Source organism: Gekko japonicus, unplaced genomic scaffold (assembly GCF_001447785.1).
Source record: "Gekko japonicus isolate JY-2015 unplaced genomic scaffold, Gekko_japonicus_V1.1 scaffold385, whole genome shotgun sequence".
NCBI lineage: Eukaryota > Metazoa > Chordata > Lepidosauria > Squamata > Gekkonidae > Gekko > Gekko japonicus.
In genome coordinates, this window is record NW_015162489.1 from 864,887 (window position 1) to 886,628 (window position 21,742).

Consider the following 21,742-nt stretch of genomic DNA (forward strand, 5'->3'; position numbering starts at 1 on the left):
TTTTCAAACATAAATGCATTTTAGGAAGCTGGTTTTCATAGTAATTTCTTTACTGGGACTTTACTGGGACTCACACTCCAGTGCACAATAGGGGTAAAGCATGGAACTGAGCCTGGGGAGATAGTGATTCAAACCCCCGTTCACCATCAAACTAACTGGCCAGTCATTCTCTCTTAGCCTTTATCACCTCTAAGGGTTGCTGTGAAGATAAAAATGGAAGAGTCTAGTAGTACAAAGGAGTATCTTTCCCCCAGGGTATAAGCTTTTGTGAGCTTGTCCAGGGCACTGGGTTAAAGCATCAAAAAAGGGGGTCCATCCACAGACACTCAGGGAGGGAAGGAGTCCTTATTTTGAACGGAAACCTTTTGTGCACAGAAGGGAGCCTTGCATAAGAGAAAGGGTACCTGGCTGGATCCAACGCAGGAAAGGAGAGGAAGTTGCTTCGTGGCATGCTGGGGGAGCCTCATCCCGCAGTGCAGGCTGGGCTGGGCAGCGAGGGCGGCTGCTCTCTCCCTCCCTGAAAACCGAAGGGGCGCCCAGGATGCCCAGTTGATTTTTAAGGGGGAGGGGTGATATTAATCCCAAATTTTCGGCTCTCCCCCCCATGTAGGCACCTAACCAACCACCACGGCTGCTTGAAACTGGATGTGGGAGGTGAAAGAGGCGGGCACAGAAAAAAAAAAAACCTTTCAGGAGTTGTCCGGAGTTTCTCTCTCTCTCTCACACACACACACCACCAAGAGGCAGGCACTGGGCCCCAGGAGGGGGACCCAAGGTCTGCCCTAATCATATTTTTACTGCTTCCTCCCTCACTCACTGTCACTGGGCTGGGGATCAGGAGACAGCTCCTTTGGGGGGGGGACTGGACAAGTGCAGGAAAGACGGGGGGGGGGCGAGGACGAGGAGGAGGAGAGGAAAAGAGGGGGAGGCAGAAGAGTCCCTCGAGGAGGAACTTCCCCCCTGCCGCCGGCTGCTGCCACTGCCTCCTTCCCTCAGTCTGGGAGCGAAGAGCGAGAGGGAGGCGAGAGGAGGGAGACCCTTTACCGTCTTGCAAGCTCTGGGGCAGATTGCCTGGGCTTGCGAGCACATCTGAGTCCTCTTCCGGCAGGCAGGCGGGCCCAGCTGCGCACTCGCGAGCCAGGGAGGGGGGAGCCAGGGAATGAAGTGCCTGATGGGGCAGGACATCATGCGATGCAGTCAACTTGAGAGCAGGACTTTTGACGTGTATGTGTTTAAATGCTGGCCCCTCTCCCCCCCCCAGTCCTTTGGTGACAAATGTTGTGTGGAGTTAACGATGGGCACGCATGGCACTGGCACGGGGCAGCAAGGGTGCGACGCGGCCGTGACTTGAGAGCAGGGCTTTTGGTGGGGGGAGGGTGGCAGGGCAGTTCAGTGCCCTCCTCCAGGGGCCCAACCTGGGCGAAAGTCTAGTTTGCCTAGCGGGTAAGCCAGCCCTGCTCAGAAGTGGCATAAAATTCCAAACTAAGAGGAATTCTTCACATCATCTGTAAACATGAACTTAAAGAGAAAATTCACACATTGCAAAGTCCACCGGGGTCCTGTCACTCATACATACTCTGGGAATTCCATGCTCAAATTCCCAGGCACGTATGGGCCTGATTTCAATCAGGGCTGAGTGTGCGGAAGGACAGAAGTGACCCCACACACACAGTAGAGACCCCACACACACACAGTGCACACCACAGTGACCCCACACACACACAGTAGAGACCCACACACACACACAGTGCACACCATTTCCCCAGCCTGAAATTAGCCTGGAGAGCTGCTATTTGTCCTGTTACCAAATCTCATGTGCAGCGATCAACAGGGTAGATAGTGGCTCCTCTGGGCCATTTCAGGTCATGAATACAGGGCAAGGGGGAAGCATTAAGTCTCCTTTTGCCACATGCAATTTTCCCAGTTGAAATTGGGCCCGTTGCACCCCTGGGAATTTTCTGGGTATGGAACTCCCAGAGTATGTTTGAGCAATAGAACTTGAGTGGACACATGGGGGCAGGGCTTTTTTTAAAAAAAGGTGGTGCAAGAACTCTCAAGAAGGAAATGACATTTTCAATCTGTATACTGAAAACTCATGAACTTTTAAACATTTTTAAAAGAATTCTGTCAAAGAGTTTCCGTAACTCTGTTCCGGCACATTCCTCCCCCCCCAAAAAAAAAGCCGTGCATGGGGGACATGAAAATTTTGTAATGTGTGAATTGGCCCTGAAATCACTTGGGCATTGTAAAGCTCAGGAAGGTTGAGATGTGCTTGTAAATCAACCTTCCTGCACAGCCATCAATCATGGTACAAGTACCTGTAGAACTACCTTGCAAATTGTTTTTAAGTGGCATGAAGCTGACCTTAGAAATAAAGGCTGGGAGAGGAAGAAAGTGGTACGGAACCGGGCTGCTGTGTAGAGATCAGGTGGATAATAAGCAGTATCCACAAAGGGATTTTTTTTCAAAACCTGAATTTTGTTTCATTTACAGCAAAGCGAGTTGCCCCACCGCGACCCACGGTGCCTCCACCCTTAGCCCAGCCTCGAACTCCACCTCCTGTGCAGCGTCAGAGCCAACCTCCTGCCTCAGAGCCTCCTCCCATCCCTAAAGCCCTCCCTCGAAAAACAGCCGGAGGCTTAGCGCGCGCTCCATCCATACCACCACCCCTTCCGCCACAGCCGTCCAGGCGTCTGAGTCGCAATGCTTCACCATCCCCAAAGACTCCTTCGGAACCTGTGAGCAATGAGGCGGCAGCAACAGCAGCTGAAGAACCTCCAGCTGATGACTGCAGTGCAGAAACATCTGAAGGTTCCACGCCTCTGGCAACAGGACATGATGAGCCAACATCTGTGGGAGAAAATGGCTCTCCATCAGCATCTGATCAGAAGGTCCAGGCACTGGAGAATGACTGAGGCAGAGAAGCAGCTACACGGCATCATTTCTGCCAGCCAGTTTCTAAGGAAGGAGAAAGAGTAGCATTTGAGGCAACAATGTACATCAAACAAAGCTAGCAGTTCCTGGTGGGAAACACATGTGCCATATTAACTCCTCTCACTGTACTGCATTGGAAGCCACTGCTCATGCCTGCAGCCTCAAAAGCAGTCTTCTCTTCCATGTGCCTCCCTTTCTCATCCTTTTTTCCTGCTTTCCTATCCCTATGCCTTCTCTTTTTCAAAATTCCATCCTTCTCCCCATATCGATCCTTCTTTCCCTGCTCTCCCCCTCCCCAAGCTACAAAGCCAATTGTATACATTCCATAGAATGAGATGGTAGAATTCTGAAATTCCTTTTTTGAATGCCCACCAACCTGCATTAAAAATTCCCTGCATCTAGTAAACCAGCACAGGTTTAGAGTAGCCATGCTTCTGATGTGGTATTATTGAATGTTCCCTGCATGTAGAAAACTACCCACTCCTCTCCCACTGGCAGCCTGCAGCCCAGGCCAGAATTATATTGCTTCAGTCTATCGCCTCATTCTGCATAATGTGTGGATGAGCATCTACCTATTCTCTTTCTAGTTATCCATAACGATATATTAATTCAAATGATCTCAGGGATTATTTTGGGTTTTAAAGGATAAGGCATTACAAAACTGTTAAGAGACCAGCACTCCCTTTGCCAAGCAGCTCTGCAAATCCAGATTGTGGCAAATCTTTCAAGGAGGAGTCTAGTAAAAATTAAGGTGTTGTCCAGCAGGACTGCTGGATGCAGACCTTGCAAACAGTTGCACAGAAAATTCTGCCATTTGTGACCTTCTCTATTATAAATCCTGCAGTGACAGCAGACACTGCCCTTAGTAGTATTTTCCCTCTTATCAACTCTGAAAGGCACAGGAGTCCTCTAGAGATCTGTACCTGGCAACCTTAAATACAGTGTACGGATTTTTTTGTATGCAGAACACAGACATGGGGCTTGTACCTCACTTAATTTCTTTACAGGTGATTACTGGCAGTTGAATGTGTGAACTGAGCAGCTTGTTTGTGGGATGATTTGGACCTCACAGACACTACAGTCACACATGCAAGTTAGGATGTACACGTAAACCGGCTCCATGTTAGATGGAAGATGGATAGTGGGTCTTTCCTCTGAATGCAAAACTATAATCCTTATGTTATGGATCACTTCTACTACAGGCACATGTGCCTGACAAGTTTCAAAATATTAAGCTATCATTACTTCTCCAAGAAAAACTTGGTTATAGTTTTGTAAATGCTGAGAATACTTTGTGAAAAATGCCTGGCCCATTCAAAGGAATATGCATCCTAGGATTTGGGGGAAGGGAATATGCATGGCAATTAACTACTTATATTTGCAATGCAGATGCCTTAAGAATCTCTTTACATTAGTTTCCTTAGGCTTTGGCAGAGGGTGGAAATGACTTATTTTTATACGTAATTGATAAATTATTTTTTAAAAGTGGGGTCATATTTATGACTAATGTGAGGAGGTTTCTTCATTTTTAAAGAATGTCTCTCTTTTGCTTGTAGCAAGGATAAATTTAGCTCTTGGATTGTTCTTGAGAGAACTGTGTAAAAAGATAGAGCCTTGTGACAAATACATTGTGGCATAACCTTTCATGAACTAGAGCCTATTTCATTAAATGCAGTTTATTAGATGCTGTTTTTTAGCTTCATGATTTGGAAAAATCTTTCTCTTTTAGTACAATATCAGGTTTCTGAATCAAGGGCCAAGCACAAAGACGGGTCTGGGTAAAAGTCGGATCTACACGGATGCTCATGAATTCATATGATTTTTAAATTGAAAGGAAATAAAACCACCATCATACTGTAGGCCATGTGTTACTTTATAGGGGGCACCACAAAAACCACACATCCACAGATTCATGGCACCACAAAAGCGCAAAAACATGATTCCAAAGCACGAATCCTCATGAATTCATATGATTTTTATGCTGAAACAAAATAAAACCACCAGCATTCTGAAGACCACGTCTTAGACTATAGGCAGCACTACAAAAATCATGCTTCCACGAATTCGTGGCACCACAAAAGTGAAAAAACATAGTTCCAAAGCACAGATCCTCATCGATACTCAGCGTTTTTCAATTGGGTCACTCCAGCATCACCATCAAATCACATATCATGTCCATGTCCACAGCTTGCACCACAGAAATCATGAGTCCACGGCTTGGTGGCAACTTCATGCTGCAAAAAAAAGGGTTCTGAACCATGGTCACTTATGGATCCTCAGGGATTTTGTGCTGGGTCACCCCAGACTCACCATGGAATCATATATGATGTCCATGGCCACAGTAATCACCACAAAAATCACAGATCCATGGTTTTGTGGCAACATCATGCTCCAAAAACATGATTCCGAAGCACAGATCCTCATGGAGCCTAATGAATTTTGTATTAGGTCTCCCCAACATCACCATCAAATCACATATCTTGTCCATGGCCACAGAATGCACCACAGAAATCATGTGTCCATGACTTCATGGAGACACCATGCTGCAAAAACATGCTTCTGGAGCATGCATCCTCATGGATACTTGTGGTTTTTGTTTTGGGATACCCCAAACATATTATTAAATCCCATATCATGTCCATGGCCACTACTTGCACCAAAGAATTCATGGATCCACGGCTTCGTGGAAACACCATGATGCAAAAACATGGTTCTAGAGCACGGATCCTCATGGATGCTTGGGTTTTTTTGTGTTGGGACACCCCAAACCTACCATAAAATCCCATATCATGTCCATGGCCACTACTTGCACCAAAGAATTCATGGATCCACGGCTTCGTGGAAACACCATGATGCAAAAACATGGTTCTAGAGCACGGATCCTCATACATGTTTGGGTTTTTTGTGTTGGGACACCCCAAACCTACCATAAAATCCCATATCATGTCCATGGCCACTACTTGCACCACAGAATTAATAGATCCACGGCTTCGTGGAAACACCATACTACAAAAACATGATTCTGAAGCACGGATCCTTATGGATCCTTATGATTTTTGCATTGTGTCACTCCAAACACACCATCTAATCACATAACATGTCCATGGCAGCAGCATGAACCACACAAATCATGGATCCACAGCTTTGTGGAAACACCATTCTGCCCAAACATGGTTCTTGAGCATGGATCCTCATGGATTTTTCAGTTGGGTAACCCAACATCACCATCAAATCACATATCACGCCCATGGGCACAGCTTACACTACAAAAGTCATGGATCCACAGCAGGCCCGTAGCCAAGATTTTGTAATTCGGGGGGCCTTTAAATAAGTCAGGGTGCACTGATGTCATAAATAAAATAAAATAAATTTAAAGCTCACTTTTGCAGTGTTCGCACTCTGCCTGCCTATGCAGAGAGGTAAGCTGTGCTTGGGGAAGGGGAGGCAGTGGGGAGTCCTCTGGGTAGCCCAGAGAGTTGGTAGACCTCTGGGTGGCCCAGAGACCTCAGAGGGATGGGGGATGGAAGTCGGGGGACCTCGGCAGGAAGTCGGGGGGCAGGCCCCGAAATGCCCCACTGTAGCTACAGGCCTGATCCACAGCTTCGTGGCAACACCATGATGCCAAAACATGTTTCTGAAGTACGGATCCTCATGGATCCACAGTGTTTTTGCAATGGGACACTCCAAACACAACATTGAATCACATAACATATCCATGTCAACAGCTTGCACCACAAAAATCATGGATCCACAGCTTTGTGGCAACACCATTCTGCAAAAACATGGTTCTAGAGCACGGATCCTCATGGATGCTTGGGGTTTTTGTGTTGGGACACCCCAAACCTACCATAAAATCACCATTCTGCAAAAACGTGGTTCTGGAGCACAGATCCTCATGGATCCTCAGGGTTTTTCAGTTGGGTAACCCAACATCATCATCAAATCACTTATCATGTCCACGGGCACAGCTTGAACCACAGAATTCATGGATCCATAGAAATTTCAGGTCTAAGGCTTTGTGGCTTTGTGGCAACACCACACAGCAAAAACTTGTTTCTGAAGCATGTATCCTCTGGAATTTTTCTTTCAATCACCCCAAGCTCACCATGAAATTACATATGTCCACATGCAAAGCTTGCACCCCAGAAATCTTGGATTCATGGTGACACCATGCGGCAAAAACATCGTTCTGAAGCACAGATCCTCATAGATCCTCAATGTTTTTGTGTTTGGTCACCATGAACTCACCATCAAATCACATATCATGTCCATCAGCACAAGTGACACTATAGAAATCAGAGATCCACTTCTTTGTGGCAATAACATAGAGGAAACCCTTGGTTCTGAACCACAGATCCTCATGGATCCTCTGAATCATCCTTTTGGGTCACCCCAGCATCACAATCAAATCACATATCATGTCCATGGGCAGAGCTTGCACCACAAAAATCATGGATCCATGGCTTTGTGGAGACACCATGCTGCAAAAACATGATTCCGAAGCACGGATCCTCATAGATCCTTGCTTTAGGTCACCCCATCATCACCATCAAATCCCATATCATGTCCATAGCCACAGCTTGCACCACAAAACTCACAGATCCTCAGCTTCATGGTGACACAATGCTTCAAAAACATGGTTCTGAAACACGGATCTTCATGGATCCTTGGGGTTTTGTGTTGGGTCACCCCCAACTCAACATCAAATCCCATATCATGTCCTTGTTTACACATTGCACCAAAAAATCACGAATCCATGTCTTCGCGGCAGCACTGTGCAGAAAAAACTTGTTTCTGAAGCATGGATCCTCATGATATTTGCTTTTCATCACCCTAGGTTCACCAGCAAACGGGTCATTACATAGAAAAAGAGGTGCAGGAGCTCATTAGCATAACTTATTTGCATATGCCACACACCCTGACATCACCGGAAGTGTGTCAGAAGGCTCCACTGGACCGTTTTGGATTGCTAGCAATTGGGGGGGGGGGAATGTGCAGATCTGTCCTTGCAGAGGAGGGAGATCTTGTACCTGAATAAACCTTGGTCTTAAAAGTGTGTGGGGGGAGCTCTGCAACTTACCTGGCTGCTTCTTGCTCTGACTGGGGGCTGCTGGGAGCAGGGGGTGGGGCTTGTTGCATGTGCCCACCCCCTGGGCTTTTTACTACCGAAGCTCTGCTCCTGTGCGCTCCTGCAGGAAATGACCCCTGCCAGCAAACCATATATCAAGGCTACAAGAAGAGGTTTCAACACAGAAATCACAAAGATACACAGCTTTGTGGAGACACCATGGAGTAAAAACATGGTTCAGAACCATCAAACCTCATGGATCCTCAGGGTTTTTGCTTTGGGTCATTCCAACATCAGCATCAAAGAACATATCATGTCCATGGGCAGAGCCAGCACCGCAGAAATTATACACCCACAGCTTCATGGTAATACCATGAAGCAAAAACATGGTTCAGAAGCACAGATCCTCATGGATCCTCAGTATGTTGTCCCAAAGCACGGTTTTACAAGATTTAATGTGGGGCACACCAAACTCATTATCTACTAAGTCATCACATTAGTGGCCACAGTTTGCACCACAGATGTTATGCCACAAAGCCGTGGATCCATGAATTTTGTGGTGCAAGCTGTGGCCATTGACATGATATGTGATTTGATGGTGAGTTTGGGTTGACCAACGCAAAAACCCTGAGAATCCACGAGGATCCATGCTTCGGAACTGTGTTTTTGAAGCATGATGTAACCACGAAGTTGTGGATCAGTGATATTTATGGTTCAAGCTGTGGCCATGAACATGATATGTGATTTGATGGTGAGTTTGGGGGGACCAAAGCAAAAACCCTGAGAATTCATGCAGATCCGTACTTCGGAACTGTTTTTTTGGAACATGGTGTTGCCATGAAGCTGTGGATCCGTGAGTTCTTTGGTGCAATCTATGGCCATGGCCACGATATGGAATTTAATGGTACATTTGGGGTGTCCCAGCACAAAACCCCCAAGCATCCATGAGGATCCGTGCTCCTGAACCTTGTTTTTGCAGAATGGTGTTGCCATGGAGCTGTGGATCCATGATCTTCGTGGCAAAATCTGTTGTCATGGTCATGATGTATGATTAGATGGTGTGTTTGAAGTGACCCAATGCAAAACGCCCAAACCTCCATGAGGATCCGTGCTTTGGAACCATGTTTTTGCTGCATGGTGTTGCCAAGAAGCTGTGGATCTGTGATTTCTGTGATTCAAACTGCGCCCATGGACATGATGTGTGATTTGATGGTGAATTCATGATGACCCAATACGAGAACACTGGGGATCCATGAGGATCTGTGCTTCAGAACTGTGTTCTTGCAGCAAGGATGTTGCCACGAAGCCACAGATCCATGAAATCTGTGGTGGAAGCTGTGGCCATCGACATGATATGGGATTTAATGTTAACTATGGGGTATCCCATCACAAAAAGCCCAGGTATCCATAAGGATCCATCCTCCAGAACCATGTTTTTGCAGAATGGTGTCACCATGAAGCTGTGGATCCGTGATTTTTGTGGTGCAAGCTGTTGCCATGGACATGTTATGTGATTTGAAGGTGTGCTTGGGGTGACACATTACAAAAAGCCCAAGGATCCATGAGGATCCATGCTTCAGAACCATGTTGTGGCTTTATGATATTGTCACGAAGCCCTGGACCCATGACTTTTGTGGTGCAAAATGTGCCCATGGACATGATATGTGATTTGATGGTGTGTTTGCGGTGATCCAATACAAAAATCCTGAGGATCCATCAGGATCCGTGCTTCAGAACCACGTTGTAGCTTCATGGTGTTGCCCCGAAGCTTTGGATCCATGACCTTTGTGGCGCAATCTGTGCCCATGGACATGATATGTCATTTGATGGTGAGTTCATGGTGAGCCAACGCAAAAACCTTGAGGATCCATGAGGGTCTTTAGTTCAGAACTCTTTTTTTGCAGCATGGTGTTGCCATGATGCTGTGGATCCATAATTCTTGTGGTGCAAGTTGTTGTCATGGACATGTTATTTGATTTGATGGTGTGTTTGGGGTGATCCATTGCAAAAATCCCGAGGATCCATTAGGATCCGTGCTTCAGAACCATGTTTTGGCTTCATGGTGTTGCTACGGAGTTGTGGATCCATGACTTTGGTGGTGCAAGTAGTGGCCATGGTCATGATATGTGATTTAATGGTAGGTTTGGGGTGTCCCAACACAAAACCCTGAAGGATCCATGAGGATACATGCTTCAGAACCATGTTTTTGCAGCATGGTATTGCCACGAAACCATGGATCCGTGATTTCTGTGGTACAAGCTGTGGCCATGGACAAGCTATGTGATTTCATGGTGTTTTTGGGCTGACCCTTTACAAACACCCTGAGGATCCATGAGGATCCGTGCTTCAGAGTCATGTAGTGGCTTCACGGTGTGGCCACGAGGCTGTGGATCCATGACTTTTGTGGGTCAAGCTGTTGCCATGGACATATTATATGATTTAATGGTAAGTTTGGGTTATCCCAACAGAAACCCCCCAGCCATCATGAGGAGCCGTGCTTCAGAACCAAGGTTTGGGCTGCATGGATTTGCCACGACTCTATGGATACATGATTTTTGTGGTTCTAGCTGATGATATGTGATCTGATGGTGTGTTCATGGTGACTGAAACCCTGAGGATCCATTAGGGTCCGTGTTCTAGAACCGTCTTTTTGCAGAATGGGGTTGCCATGAAGCTGTGGATCCATGATTTTTGTGGTTCTAGCTGATGATATGTGATCTGATGGTGTGTTCATGGTGACTGAAACCCTGAGGATCCATTAGGGTCCGTGTTCTAGAACCGTCTTTTTGCAGAATGGGGTTGCCATGAAGCTGTGGATCCATGATTTTTGTGGTACGAGCTGTTTCCATGGAAATGTTATGTGATTTGATGTTGTGTTTGGGGTGACCCATTGGAAAAAAGCCGAGGATCCATGAGGATTTGCGCTTCAGAACCATGTTGTGGCTTCATGGTCTTGCCACGAAGCCGTGAATCCATGACTTTTTTGGTGCAAGCTGTTACCATGGACATGATATTGATTTGACGGTGTGTTCATGGTGACTGAAACCCTGAGGATCCATTAGGGTCCGTGTTCTAGAACCGTCTTTTTGCAGAATGGGGTTGCCATGAAGCTGTGGATCCATGATTTTTGTGGTACGAGCTGTTTCCATGGAAATGTTATGTGATTTGATGTTGTGTTTGGGATGACCCAATGCAAAAACCCCGAGGATCCATGAGGATCCGTGCTTCAGAATCATTTTTTGCTGCATGGTGTTGCCACGAAGCTGTGGATTCATGACATTTGTGGTGCAACTGTGCCTATGGACATGATATGTGATTTGATGGTGAGTTCATGGTGACCCAACGCAAAAACCTTGAGGATCCATGAGGATCCGTGCTTTGGAACCATGTTTCAGCAGCATGGTATCGCCACAAAGCCATAGAGATGTGATTTCTGTGGTGAATTCTGTGGCCATGGACAAGGTATGTAATTTGATGGTGACGTTGGGGTGACGCAATGCAAAAATCATAAGGATCTGTGAGGATCCGTGCCTCGGAACCATGTTTTTGCAGCATGGTGTTGCCACAGAGTCGTGGCACCGTGGTATTTGTAGTGTAGGCTGTGGCCATGGACATATTATTTAATGGTATGTTTGGGGTTTCCCAGTACAAAAAACACCCAAGCATCCATAAGGATCCATGCTTCAGGATCATGTTTTTGCAGAATGGTGTCACCACGAAGCTGTGGATTCGTTATCTTTGTGGTGCAAGCTGTGGTCGTGTTATATGATGGTGTTTCTGGGGCAACCCAACTGAAAAACCCTGAGGATCCATGCTTTGGAACCATGTTTTTGCAGTTTTGTGCTACCACGAATTCGTAGGGGCATGATTTTTGTAGTGCTTCCTTTAGTCTAACACATGGCCTAAAATATGATGGTGGTCTTATTTCATTTCAATGTAAAAATCATATGAATTCATGAGGATCCATGTACATCCGACTTTTACCTTTCCCCCACAAGGACTAACTTCCTGAGCTTTACACTGCACATATGGCTTTGGTTCAGCTGAGTGGCCACCGCTGGACTCATAAGTGTTCTCAGAACTGCCTTGCTGCCTTTCCCATGTGCACTGAGAGCAGAAGAATGGCTGGAGGGATTCAGCTGGCACTTATGGATATGACAAATGAGTTTGGAGACATACGGCCAGTTCCTAATCAGGAGTGGGAAGGCTACAGGCCACGACATTATTTTGTCATACTTCAACTGTTCCAGCTTGGTCTCTTATGGGCCCAGTCCTGTTAAGCCCCACTGAAGGAGACCACCATGAGCTGCCTTCAGATACAAGCTGTGGGCAGAGAAGCGCCAAAGCAATATCCAACACGCTGTGGTGTTTGCATGTGTTCTATTCTACCAGCCTCTGAGAGAACCATGCACCCATTGGCTAAGCCACGCCACTTTTCTCATCCTGGAACCAGTATAGGCCGCAAAATTAATCACTCAATCTTCCCCCCGCCCAGGTTCGATTGTTTGTTTACCTCTTTTTTAAAAAATGCATTTGCCATTTTAGACCCGCCTCTATTTTTCTTCCCTATACGTAGATGTCCTTGTCGCGTTAGCCAATCTGCATAGTTGTGATTCCCGTTCGACGTATGTCATAGGCTACTTTCACCATCACTCTTTAATTTTTCTATTGGATACGTTTAAGACGGTTTGCTTAGGCCAGCTGCGATGTTTGTTTCTTCCTGTAACATCAGCTAATACAATAAAGGGGACCATGTTTTTAGTTCCGGCATACTTCCCTCCCGCCCGGCCACCGCCCCAGAAAGTCCAATGGGCGTGTTACAATAGGCCGTAAGAGGGACGCAGTCCTTTCCCCTTCGCTACGGTAACGGGTCGTCATGGCAACCCAATCCTGCCTTGGATCCTCATGGGCCAGTAAGAAATGTCTCCTCCTTCACACCCACCAATCATAACAATTCCCGGAGCCTATCTAGACGCTCCGGCTTGGACCCTCCCTTTTCGGCCCAGACGCGTGGGCACGTTCGGCCGCCGCGCACTTCGATTGGTCCCCGGCTGCCCTGCCTCTTGCGCTTTTCTTCTGTCCGTCACGGGGGTGGCGGGGCTGTGATTGGCTGCGTTGTTTTCGCTGGGGGAGGGGGTGGCGACGGCGGTTGCGGTCCCAGCATGGCGGGCTGCAGGCGGCTGAGCGGCTCGAGCCTGCGCGAGGTGCTGGGGGAGGCGGAGGGGGTGCTCTTCGACTGCGACGGGGTCCTGTGGACCGGAGAGCGCGCGGTGCCCGGCGCGGCGGAGCTGCTGGAGCGCCTGAGCCGCCACGGGAAGGCCACCCTCTTCGTCTCCAACAACAGCCGCCGCTCGGTGGCCGAGCTGGAGCGCCGCTTCTCCCGCCTGGGCTTCCGCGGGGTCCGAAGCGAGCAGGTCTTCAGCTCCGCGCTCTGCTCCGCGCTCTTCCTGCGACAGCGTCTCCTCCTCGGGGGCGAAGCCGGTGCCGCCGGGGACCCCTCCGCCTCGGCCCCCGGCCCCGTCTTCGTGCTGGGCGGCGAAGGGCTCCGCGGGGAGCTGCGCGATGCGGGGCTGCGCCTGGTCGGGGAGGAAGAGGAGCCGCAGGAGCAGGCCCCGGTGTGCGCTGTCGTCGTCGGCTACGACGACCAGTTCACCTTCGCCAAGCTCTCCGAGGCCTGCGCCTACCTGCGCGACCCGCAGTGCCTGCTCGTGGCCACCGACCCGGACCCCTGGCACCCGCTGAGCGATGGGCAGCGCACTCCCGGTGAGTGAGCAGCTGGCAGAAGCCTGGAGGCCGACGAGAGTGCTTCTGAGCATATGTAGACGGCCTTTTCCTCACTGTAGCCTGCCCCAACTGCTTGGTTTTGGAAACGAAGCTTTCAGGCCTACAGGCGTCACTTCTGGGTGTTAAGTAGGAGAGGGAGAGCCGTGGTTTTGGGCAGGCAGATGGTCTGTGGCTTGAGTGTCCTAAGCCCTCCTTACTGGAAGCAGCTATCCAAGAAATCTGGGCGACTGGGTTTAGGATTGGGTTGTTGAGCATCTCTCCCTCTCCCCCTCTCCCTCTCCCTCTCCCTCTCTCTCTCCCTCTCTCTCTCTTATATGGATTTAGGCTTCTCCCAATCAATGAATGTCTCCTCTGAAAGGGAGGAGCTGTGGCTCAGTGGCAGAGATGTAAAATTGCCAGAAATCTTGAAGCCACGGGGGTGAAGGTATTTTTTTTTGGGGGGGGGGGGGACACAGAAAATTAACAATGTAATGGGGATGGAGTTATTTTTCTGTTTTTTTGGGGAGTGAGTGGACACAGAATTAACAATGTAACATGTATAATTTATAATTCAGCGTATAAAGTTGTACTGCTTGCCGTATTTATGGAATTTAAATGTCTTCATTTTATTCAAGAAAAATTACTCTATAGGACAGGATGCTGGATTAGATGGACCACTGGTCTGGTCCAGTAAGGCTCTTCTTCTGTCCTTATTTTTTGCTGGTAATCTCAGTAATGTCTGAAAGTTCAGCAGTTCACCTTCATTCTGTGACAGGCCTTTTCTAGCAACTAAAGGGATCACAGAACCTCCAGTGATTTTGGGGAACCAGGTTTGTTTAAACTGTAAACCTTCCCTTCAGTTATCAGATGTTCCTGTGGTAGCCAGTGTCAAAGCTTTGGACTTGCTGCCATGAGGTAAGTTTTGTGATGAGCAAGTAGAACATGGAGATCACTGAGGCAGGAGTTGTATATTACAGACTGGTTTCAAAGAACAGATGAGAAGCACAAGTCACCAGGTAGTGAAAGGAGAAACCCACCTGAGGCGCATAATTTTAATCTAGTTATGGCTTCAGAGTGTGATTTGAACTTGCTTTATTGCTTTCAGGTGCAGACAGGCTTTTACTGACTAGCCAGTAGGCGGGTCCTTTCACACACATAGGATTCAACCCATACCAGCCTGCCCTTCCCAAGGGTCAGACAAGGTCTTTTCGTCATCGGAGATAGACCTAAGAACCAGGTATTCTGTTCTCTGCCAGAGGTAGAATTAAACCACTTCGTCATGCTGCCAGGCAGTCCTACCCTTAAACAGCCTGCTCTTTTGCTGAGGCAGACCTTAAATTGTCACTGCACTCCCCAAGAGGCAGATTTGAACTCTTCCTGCTGTACTTCCTTCCAACATTCTCCTCCCCCCCCCAATCCCCGAAAGGGGATTGGATACTGGAGCAGCCTTCCCATAGGCTGAGTGGCTGTTTTTCCCTTCAGGGGCCAGAGACACTCCTGTGCATCACAGTTGCCATTTCCAGTTAAAAGAATCAGGTGTGCAAGATGCTTTCTTGAGACCCTGGAGAGCCTCTGCTAGTCAGAGTAGACAGTAATGGCCTTGCTATACTGTTGGGGAAGGCAGCAAAACCCTACCTGTGTTCTCCCAGGTCATTTGCACATAGGATTGCAGCCAGTGCAGTTGTGCTTCAGGGCCATGGGAAGTCTCTCAGTGCTGACATTTTGTTTATTTCTTTATTTGATTTATACCCTGCCTCCCCACCAAAGCAGGCTCAGGGCAGCTACATATGTGCAGATTGAATCTGAAAGCTGATGGTGTGACACTTTTTCCCCACTCACAGAGTGCCTACCACCCTCAGCAGCTGCTGTCTCAGGTTCAGGATGTCACATTCGCCACCCTTCTTGTCTCTTTTAAAATATACAGAGAGCCATGACCATTTCACACCTCAGGTCCTCTCTCTCACTCCCAGACACATCCCCAGACAGGGTAGCCCAGCCCCCTTTAAGAACAGGCCCTCACACACTTTTCCATTCACATGCTGCCACCATTTATTTATATCCTATAGTATATGTTTAGACCAAGATATTAAATTGTGGGTGGGTGTTGCTTTCCCTTTAACATGCAGTAGAGCTAACTAAAACAAGTTAACTTTTATTTATGGTATGAGCATAACACTGAGGAAAGTAAGGCTTTGCTTTCATTGAACTTTTGAGTTGAGGTCCTATTCCTGCAGTTGGGGTCTTTTAGTTACAAGTTGACAGTTTTCAGCCTGCTCTAAGCAGCAGACAGTTTCCTTCCTCCCCCCCCCCAGCTCTAAGCTGCCAACCCCAGCCACTGTTCCCCAACCACATTATTCCTGTTTTTCAGCTTTCTCCCAACATTCCGTCAGTTCTCATTGGCTGCTCTTAGGGAGAAGTGGAACCTACCCTGTCCATCACAGATAGTTTACTCAGATAAGCTCAGTGAATTGAGCTAGAGTTTGAAGCCACATCTGGGACAACCAGCCCATATGAACATGGGTTCCCCAGTTATTTAAGTGTTCTTTTCATTGTATGCCTAGTGTAGGAATGCTGCCCTTGTACTGGCATTTGCTTTCTAACTTACTGATCTTCTGGGGAAAAATATCTGGTATGTTTGTTTACATTGTCAGTGCTGAAAGATTGAAGTTAAAGCCCTTTCCTGGGAATACCTCATTAGGTTTTTTAATTGATGTATCCAAACTATGGAGCATGTTAAGGTTGCACAGGCTTTGGCATACTCTATCAATTTACAGCTTCTGATACTCCTTAATAAGGAAGTCCAAAATACTTACTTATTAGATCTGCTCTGGGAATCATGTTAGTGGTTTGGTATGTTGTGGTGTATGTATTTCCCAAGTGAGAGAAACTGTGATTACTTCTGGTGTTAAGTTCTCTGAACAGTGTGACGTCCTTGCTTATTGGGGAGATGGTTTTACCTTTAAACACGCTTTGTGTACCTAAACTTGGTAGATTTCTGGTGCCACCAGGAATTAAACATTCCAAATCTCTCTCTCTGCTAGTAGAATGACTTAGGGTCTGGGCATTTCAAAGGACTATGTGGCCCTGAGGAAGAACTGTACTGATTGCTGGGATAAGCTTAAATAAAATTGATTTATTTAATAAAGAACAAAATATGTTTCTGGTTATTTTGAACTGTTACTGGGGAAAAAAGAACTTGTAAATATAACTGGCAAAACTTGGTGTTACAAACAGTCACTCAGATTTCACTCTGACAGGCATAGTCTCTCAGTATAATTTTTCTTTCTCATATCTATAGATATAGATAGACAAACAGGCTAATCTCCTTGTTTTATTCACCCAGAACAGAATCAGCTCTTATAGTCACTCAGGCTAAACTGTTTGCCTTATTCACACAGAATAGAAGCAAAATTCCATAGTCACACAGACCATGCTGTCTCTTCAAACTTCACACACAGAACTCTGTCATAAAACATCTCTCACACTCTCAGCCATCAGCCAATCACAGCACACTCATCTCCCCCTATCCCTCTCCTTACATTACTGCAGTCAAACTCAACATTTAAAGACACAGCCACCCAAAACATGGAATAATTACAAACGTCATCTAGACAACATGAGTGAGCATCCATTTACATACTTCTCTGCATGGAACTCTAAGCAGTTTCTTCTTGAGCGTTTAACAAGCTTGTCATCTTGTATGGCTAAGCCTCCCTGATCATGAAACCCTTTTGTCATCTGCAAGATTCATCTTTTAAGAAGTACCAATTTCTTTAGTGTATGCTCTGATTTTATGCTGTTTTACCAGAGTTCAAGTCCCACATTCTTGGGACTGATGTGTTTTTTCATGGCTCCTTTCAGAAGTTTCTGCTTCTAAGTTCAAGAAAGCTCCAAAGTTTACAGGTTCATCTCCATGTCCATCTTTACCATACAGCACTTTGTACAAGTGACAATAAAAGAAGAAAGTGTGCATCATATGGAATAAAGTGGAATAAATTGCATGACAGATTAAACAAAATGCAAGTTTCTAGTCTAGCGGTGCAGTACTTTTTGGAGTATCAGCTTGTGGAATGAAAGCTGTGGGGTCTCTCTGACTTCCAATATGAGCAGACCCTGAGCTGGCTTCAGATTCCTGCTTTAATCCTCAGATTAGTGCTTGGTTTCCATCTAGGTGAGAAATCTGTGTCATGACTATTCCATTTCAGACTGCACTGAGGTGGTGTGTTGCTGCATGACTGAACGTTTGCACATATCTTTGCACATAGATGAATGGTATTTTCTGGAGAAGGTTAGTTCTTCTTGACCATGTAGTTTTCTGTGTAGAGGAAACATCTTCATATATAGGAGTGTTCAGTGACATGAACCCCCACCTGTAATCTGAAGTGGTACAGCCCAGGCACAGGCTTATCACCTCAATGAGAACGAAGCCTAATTAAGCGTACTCTGCTGTGGTGGTTTATTTGGTTTTTTGTTCCTCCTTCAAGAGTTTCTGCTGTCAACTTTTACCAGACTAATTCAGGTGGCTGGCTGTGTTTAAGTGTGAAAAGACTGATCTTCGCAAGTGTTGTCTCTTCTCTTTCAGGAACTGGGAGTCTCACTGCCGCAGTTGAAACAGCATCTGGGCGCAAGGCGATGGTAGTTGGGAAGCCAAACACCTACATGTTTGAGTGCATTGTGGAGCGCTTTGGTGTGGATCCATCCCGCATGCTCATGGTGGGTGACCGACTGGAGACAGACATCCTGTTCGGCAAGAACTGTGGCCTCGATACGGTCTTGACCCTGACAGGTGTTTCACGCCTGGAGGAGGCACAAGCTTACATGGCCAGCGACAGCCCTGCTGCAAAGGACCTGGTGCCTCATTACTATGTGGACAGTATTGCAGACTTGATACCAGGCCTGGATGAGTAAGAGGGAATGTGGGTGGACAGAGGGTCCTAGTCCCTTTCCAGATTGCCACTCTTTCCTATTGAAGTCTCTCTCTCTCCCTCCCTCCTTGATTTTGGGTTTATCACATTCCAGTGTTTGTTGGGCAGGAATAGAGAAGGGTTACTTCCCCCTTTATTCTTGGAGGTCGTTCCATTTTCATTTTAACACGAAGTAAGGGAACAAGGGGTCATATGTAAAAAAAATATATTTCCGGACAAAGCCAATATTTATTTATTTATTTATTTATTCATTCATTCATTCATTTTGCCCTTCTCTTGGTGTAGTAGAGCTACATTATTTATTTGAATTATTTTTGTTGTTCTTTAGCCACTAGGGGCCTTTACCGTTGTCCTCTGCATTATTTTGAAGCACCACAGTGTGCTTTTTGTGGTATTTGTTGTTCTGAAGCTTTAATGAGGCAACATTTGTACCAGTGTTGTTTTTACTTAATCACGGCTGCCATTACATGCTAGTGTCAAAATTTCTTGTTCCAGGACTCTGGAAACATTAAAGGGGGACCATCAGAAAGCCAAGTCAGAAGTAACATTGCATCCCAAAATATTGGATCTTGGGATAATTCCTTTGGGGGACACTTTTTATCAAATCTGTATGGTTTGCTTAAAATTGATGCAAGTAGAGGCGAGCTGTTTCAGTGAGTCTGCTCTATGGCATAATTTCTAAGCAAGCTGCACATAGGACACATTCATACATTACAGTGTTTCTGTATGCATCCACAGGGATTGCTGTGAAAGGTCCTGCAAGGCTTGCATTCTCAGCTGGCTCAGTCAGATGCAACTCCAGGGTTGCTGAACTTGGGTTCTGTACAATTCATTAAACTGCGAATAAAATATGAATGAATGTTTTAATGTCATGTCATCTTGAGAGGTTTCTTAGGTAACAGAATTTTTATCACTCCTGTTTAATTTTGATATATTGGGAGAGGACTGCTATTGTAATGAAATAGTGAACTATTTTTGTGCCATAATGTTCTGAACTGGTTGTCACTACTTCTCAGTAATCTTCCAGCAATAGTTTCCAAACACTCTGACTACACAGAGGCAGAAATACATCCAGGTTTTTACCCCCCTTCCTTGACTGGGTAGACCAGTAAAACACTTCAGAAAATCATTTAGCTCCTGTCTGTTCCTGGTGTATGGTGAGGGATGAACCACTTGGTCCACTGTCTCTCTATCCTACTCCAGGGTGTTTGGTTTGTGGGATAGTGTTGGCATTTCCAGTTCTGTGAGTGTGCCACAGCCTCCAGAAATCAGTCCTTGCCGCTTGTCTTTTTGTTTAAAATGTATTTATTACAGTGTTTGTATAAATTATGCTGCTCAATTGTGCCAAGGTGTGAATGTAGCCTCTGAGCCTACTCACTACTTGTACCTCGTTGTTGTTGTTGTGGTTTTCTGACAGTTGCTGTCATTCTGCATATAATAAAGTACAGGCGTGAGATGGAACTGGGTTTCTCATTCGACTACTCAACCAATTGCTGTGCATTTCCTGAAATCAGATACAACCGTATGTATGAATAAATCGTTCAATCATCCTAACAAAAGTGATCCTGTTGAATAATGGGGGGAGGGGGTGTGTGTAGTAAAAACAAGACTACCAAGTAGACAGTACTGAACTTGCACATGGGCTCACATTACCCAACCCTAGTCCTGGGCAGCACTGGGGGTCTCTGGTCTCAAAAACGCATACAACGGCCTAAGCAATTTAACAGCTGAGAAGCTGAATTAAGGTTAATATGGAATGTTAGTGCAGTATTGTAAATGGTATGGCTGTCCTTTGTGTGGTAAAGGCCTTTCAAGGGTGATGTGTTTGCTCAGCTTGCAGGCCTTTACTTTTTGAAGGCAGGATACAGTGCTTCCCAGTGCAGTAGTCAAATGCTCCTCTAACATTAAACCAGGCTGTGAAGTGGGATAGGAGGGTGTGAACATGCAGCACTTGAAGAGGAGAGTGAGTTCTGCATTGTCATTCATCTTTTGTGTGGTGACTGTTGAACTCTGCAGCTTTGGTGAAAGCAGTAGCAGGGTGCTTTGGACAAAGAAATATAGAACTGGATGATGTTGGCATACTGATGACAGCCAGCTCCAAACTCATGAATGATTTCCTCAAAGGGCTTTTACATAGAAGTTAAATAGCATGAGGGATAAAACTGAGCATTGGGGAACTGCACAGGACAGGTCCCACATTGACAGTTGCTCGTCCTGATCTTTTATATCACTTCACACAATGGCCTCCAGTCTCTGTATCTGAAACTACTTTGTTAATATCACAATTGAAATCTGGGAAAGCCCCAGGAGGTGACTTTATAGTTGCTGAGCTTTTAAAATCACACATAGATTGGTGGGCTCGTGTCTTAGCAAATCTTTTCTCTTATGTAAGCCAGCTGGGAGGGTAGGGTAAAAATATAATAAAAATAAATATAGATGCCTCAACTCAGATTCCTTAAGACTGGGGCTTGGCTATAATTGTTCCTTTATTTAAAAAGGGTCGCCACTATGACCCAGCGAACTACAGACCAATTAGTCTTCTGAATGTGATCTGTAAGTTATATACTCAACATCTCTGTCAGAAGCTGTGTGAATGGCTAGATTATAGCAACTTACTTGAAACTCAACAAGCTGGTTTCACACCAGGTCGCACTACTATCAATCATTGCTCGGTCCTAGATTATTTTATTTTTGAATATGTGAAACATCGGAAGAAAACCTTGTATGCAGTCTTCGTGGACCTCAAGGCGGCCTTTGATTCTGTCTCTAGGGGAAGGCTTTGGGCCAGATTGACTGACATGGGTATCAATAGAAGGCTACTGCTTCTATTAATTAACCTGCACGAAAATAATAACATCCAAATAAGACTCACACAAGATGGGAAACTATCGGAAAGAATTCCAGTGCAAAAAGGAGTCAGACAAGGTTGCCTTCTGGCTCCCTTTTTATTTAACATCTATATTAACTCTTTAATCACATGCCTTCATTCAGTTGATACACATGCGCCCTCATTCTCAGGCACCAGAAAGGTTCCAATTTTAATGTATGCTGA

At 46.1% G+C, this 21,742-nt stretch overlaps 2 protein-coding genes across 2 annotated transcripts in view; both read left to right on the plus strand.

Annotated features, from left to right (window-relative positions):
- Positions 1–4,677, plus strand: part of SH3BP1 (SH3-domain binding protein 1) — a 47,047-nt gene extending 42,370 nt beyond the window's left edge. The window contains exon 18 of the mRNA XM_015405979.1: positions 2,494–4,677. Within this exon, the coding sequence (XP_015261465.1) occupies positions 2,494–2,915 (422 nt within the window). The 3' untranslated portion in view covers positions 2,916–4,677. The remainder of the gene's footprint in view (positions 1–2,493) is intronic.
- An 8,487-nt stretch (positions 4,678–13,164) lies between these two features.
- On the plus strand, positions 13,165–20,171 carry PDXP (pyridoxal phosphatase). The gene is made up of 2 exons (XM_015405985.1): positions 13,165–13,765; positions 18,348–20,171. Exons 1-2 carry the CDS (start codon positions 13,165–13,167, stop codon positions 18,671–18,673), a joined length of 927 nt encoding a protein of 308 aa, XP_015261471.1. The 3' UTR covers positions 18,674–20,171.
- Positions 20,172–21,742: the final 1,571 nt, after the last annotated feature.